Source organism: Geospiza fortis, unplaced genomic scaffold (genome assembly GCF_000277835.1).
Source record: "Geospiza fortis unplaced genomic scaffold, GeoFor_1.0 scaffold285, whole genome shotgun sequence".
In the NCBI taxonomy this organism is placed as follows: domain Eukaryota; kingdom Metazoa; phylum Chordata; class Aves; order Passeriformes; family Thraupidae; genus Geospiza; species Geospiza fortis.
Genome location: NW_005054403.1, coordinates 1,674,545 through 1,677,460, shown reverse-complemented (window position 1 = coordinate 1,677,460; position 2,916 = coordinate 1,674,545). Strand labels below are relative to the sequence as shown.

The following is a 2,916-nucleotide window of genomic DNA, read 5'->3' as shown; positions in this document are numbered from 1 at the left end:
CCATAGACATCTTAAAATAGAAGAAAAAAAATTAAATTATGCATGACAACAACAGATCAATAAAGTCCATAATGCAACCCAATCTGCATTGTCATTCTGTACAACTTAATATCCAAGTCAGTTTTACATCTAATGTCCATCCCTCAAATACATATAGTTTTGTAAATAAAATGTAAATTACATTGCCAAAATATTTAAGCAACATAAATATTTAACCAGCATTTCAACAGCAGAGTAATCCTTCACTGGAAGAAAACAACCTCTAGGAATCATAAATCAGCAACAAATAAAATATTCATTTACTGGCAGGAGAGAAAAACTATGCTTTTGTAAGCATGAATTATTATACACGTTCAAAGTGTTTCACTATAAATTTTTGTTGATTGGATCTATTTTAAAGATTGAGGCTTCCATCAGAAGCAAAGTTATGATGAAGAAAAATGCTTCTTCAAGCGTAATCACCATTTCTGAGTCGGTTGTTTCATCCATGCCCACAACAAGGGTTATTTCTGACCCTGAAAAATTCACTTAAAATACCCTTCAGGTTCACACTTTTATCAGCCCTCTAAAGAATCTCTAAATTCTGAACCTAGTCAACTTCTCCCAGAACTCGAGTTACTAGATCCTGAGGTAAGGCTGGAAAGCTCTTCAGAAAAAACTGTAAATACTTTGCCATGACCCAATAAATAAATCAATGGCAAAACAAGTTACATGACTAATGCAGGGGAAAAAAATGGACTATAGAAATGTATATCCCACCAAAGTACAACACACCACTTCAATGAACTTAGGTTCTCTAAGCTTCATTAATGTTTTTGAATAGATTTTTTTTTACTAAAATGAGAACTTAAGGTAAGTCTCATGGAGGCACTTACTAGAAGGCCCTAACACCCAGAGAACAGCATTCTCAAGTAATTCTTAAGGATTTAAAGTTACAAGTAAGTTTCATAGCACTATTTAAAAGGGGTTTTTAATCAAGCTGAACTGAGGATAGCATTAACTGAACAAGTCTTACAGCTAGGATTTTCCCAGTGAAGTGGTATTTTTGAGAAAAGATGCATCTGCTCATAATAGTATCTTCAAAAACACAGGCTTTTGTTTCTTAGAGCAGTGTCCTTGAGAACACAGAGTAAGCAATAAACTTTCAAAATAATGATAAAACAACTTGTAAACACCATACTATTGGTTTTTAAAAAATAAAACCAGAACACATTATTGTAAATACAAATATTTATGTGAAAGGGAACAGCACTTATCTTCATACCATGTTCATATGGTGAAAAGGTTCCAGCATCTATGTTTATGTAAGGATCAATTTTGATTGCAGTGACACGTAGACCACATGATTTCAGGATGGTGCCAATGCTGCTTGCAATGATCCCTTTGCCAATGCCCGAGATGACACCACCAGTTACCAGGATGTACTTCATTGGAAAATCAGCACACATGCACAGACCTTGAGCTGGAAATCTAAAACAACCAAGATGCACATCTGACGAATGTACATTCATGTCTGGGAAGATCACAGACTCAATCTGCAAAGAATCTAAATTGAAATGACCTTCTGCAACATACAATAAAAATGACCATTCTGGAACATGGGAGCAGGACTCACCTCTCCCAGGTTATACACCAATATGTAAGATAAACACCTATCTTGTCCCTATCCTAGGCCCTGATGAGGCTAATCAACACACAGAGCTGAGGTATTAATTTATGTTTCTAGATAGAAAGGGGCGCTGGGTGGCAAATGCACAAAAGTACTACAAAACTTTTTACTATTTATACATTTTAGCAAACAAAGGCACCAGTGTTGATCAGCTACAAGCTGCATTTTTCCACCCCATCCATCTGAGACAGGATGACATGTATCTCATCTGTAAACAAATTCACATTCCATTCAGGCCGCTGTGGAGGCTAAGCACTGACCAATTTCTGTACAGTGACAGCACAGCTCACCATAAAGCAAGAACTCTAGGGCCAAGAAAATCTTTCCTTACTTAAATACCCAATTCACCCAAAACAACATGCAACAGCATTTGATATAACAGCCCTTAGTATAAACCAAAGCAGTGTGGTACTTCAGCTGCTGGTATGAAGCAGTAGATACCCAATGAACATTTTAATTCTTCTTAATGATACTAAAGTAATATAAATAAGGCCTGGATCTTCAGGAGACTGAGTTCAGGAATGTAACAAGGCATCCTATCAATGCTCTTACATTTCTGGTAAGAGGAATTAATAAACTATTTGCTTGTCGATATGATTGAAAAGACAATGATAACCATTAAATGCATTTAACTCAGGAGAAAAAGGAACACCAGGGATTAACTTTTCCCTGCAATTTAATTTTAATATGTAATTCTTTTAATAGCAAAGACTTTAAGACTTGGACCCTACTACCTCTGTTTCAGGCTATTACTTCAAAATTCAGACAACTTAGCTGTCAACACTAACATCATAAACATCTAAGCCATTTTCAAAGCTCTTTTCAGGAAAACAGGGGGGATAATTTCAACAACGGTATAGATCTTGAGTACATGACACTTTAGAATCCTTAGATCTTGCTTACAGAAGCCAAAATGAAAATTTTGCTGTGATTTTAGCAAAACCAGCGATATCCCGGCAGCTTCAGGAAACGCGTTTACTTCAAAACGGTAAAGAGAACTGCAGGTGGTCTGGGAAGTCACTTGTAAAAGATGAAGGAAACAGAGGCAGGGGAGGGAGCGCTGAAAGCGAATACTGGAAGAAATTATTTTGCTGCTAAGTGGCACACAAATTACTCTGCCCAGCCTTATCCGCGGGAGCTGCCGCCTCCAGCCGGGATTTGTGGGCTCTGCACAGCGGGAGCGCTCGGGGCGCTGCGGCCGAGCAGGCAGAGGCCTCAGACTTACGTAGGTGTTACAGACGGCTGCT

The 2,916-nt window shown here is 37.8% G+C and overlaps 1 protein-coding gene across 2 annotated transcripts in view; it reads right to left on the bottom strand.

Moving 5' to 3' along the window:
* The window catches only part of CTPS2 (CTP synthase 2), a 58,486-nt gene extending 55,578 nt beyond the window's left edge, over positions 1-2,908 (bottom strand). For both annotated transcript variants that reach the window (XM_031061227.1, XM_031061226.1), the window contains exons 1-2: positions 2,895-2,908; positions 1,265-1,470 (exon numbers count right to left, since the gene is read on the bottom strand). In XM_031061227.1, coding sequence (XP_030917087.1) covers positions 1,265-1,448 — 184 coding nt within the window. In that variant the 5' untranslated portion in view covers positions 1,449-1,470; positions 2,895-2,908. The remainder of the gene's footprint in view (positions 1-1,264; positions 1,471-2,894) is intronic.
* Between the last annotated feature and the right edge of the window lie 8 nt (positions 2,909-2,916).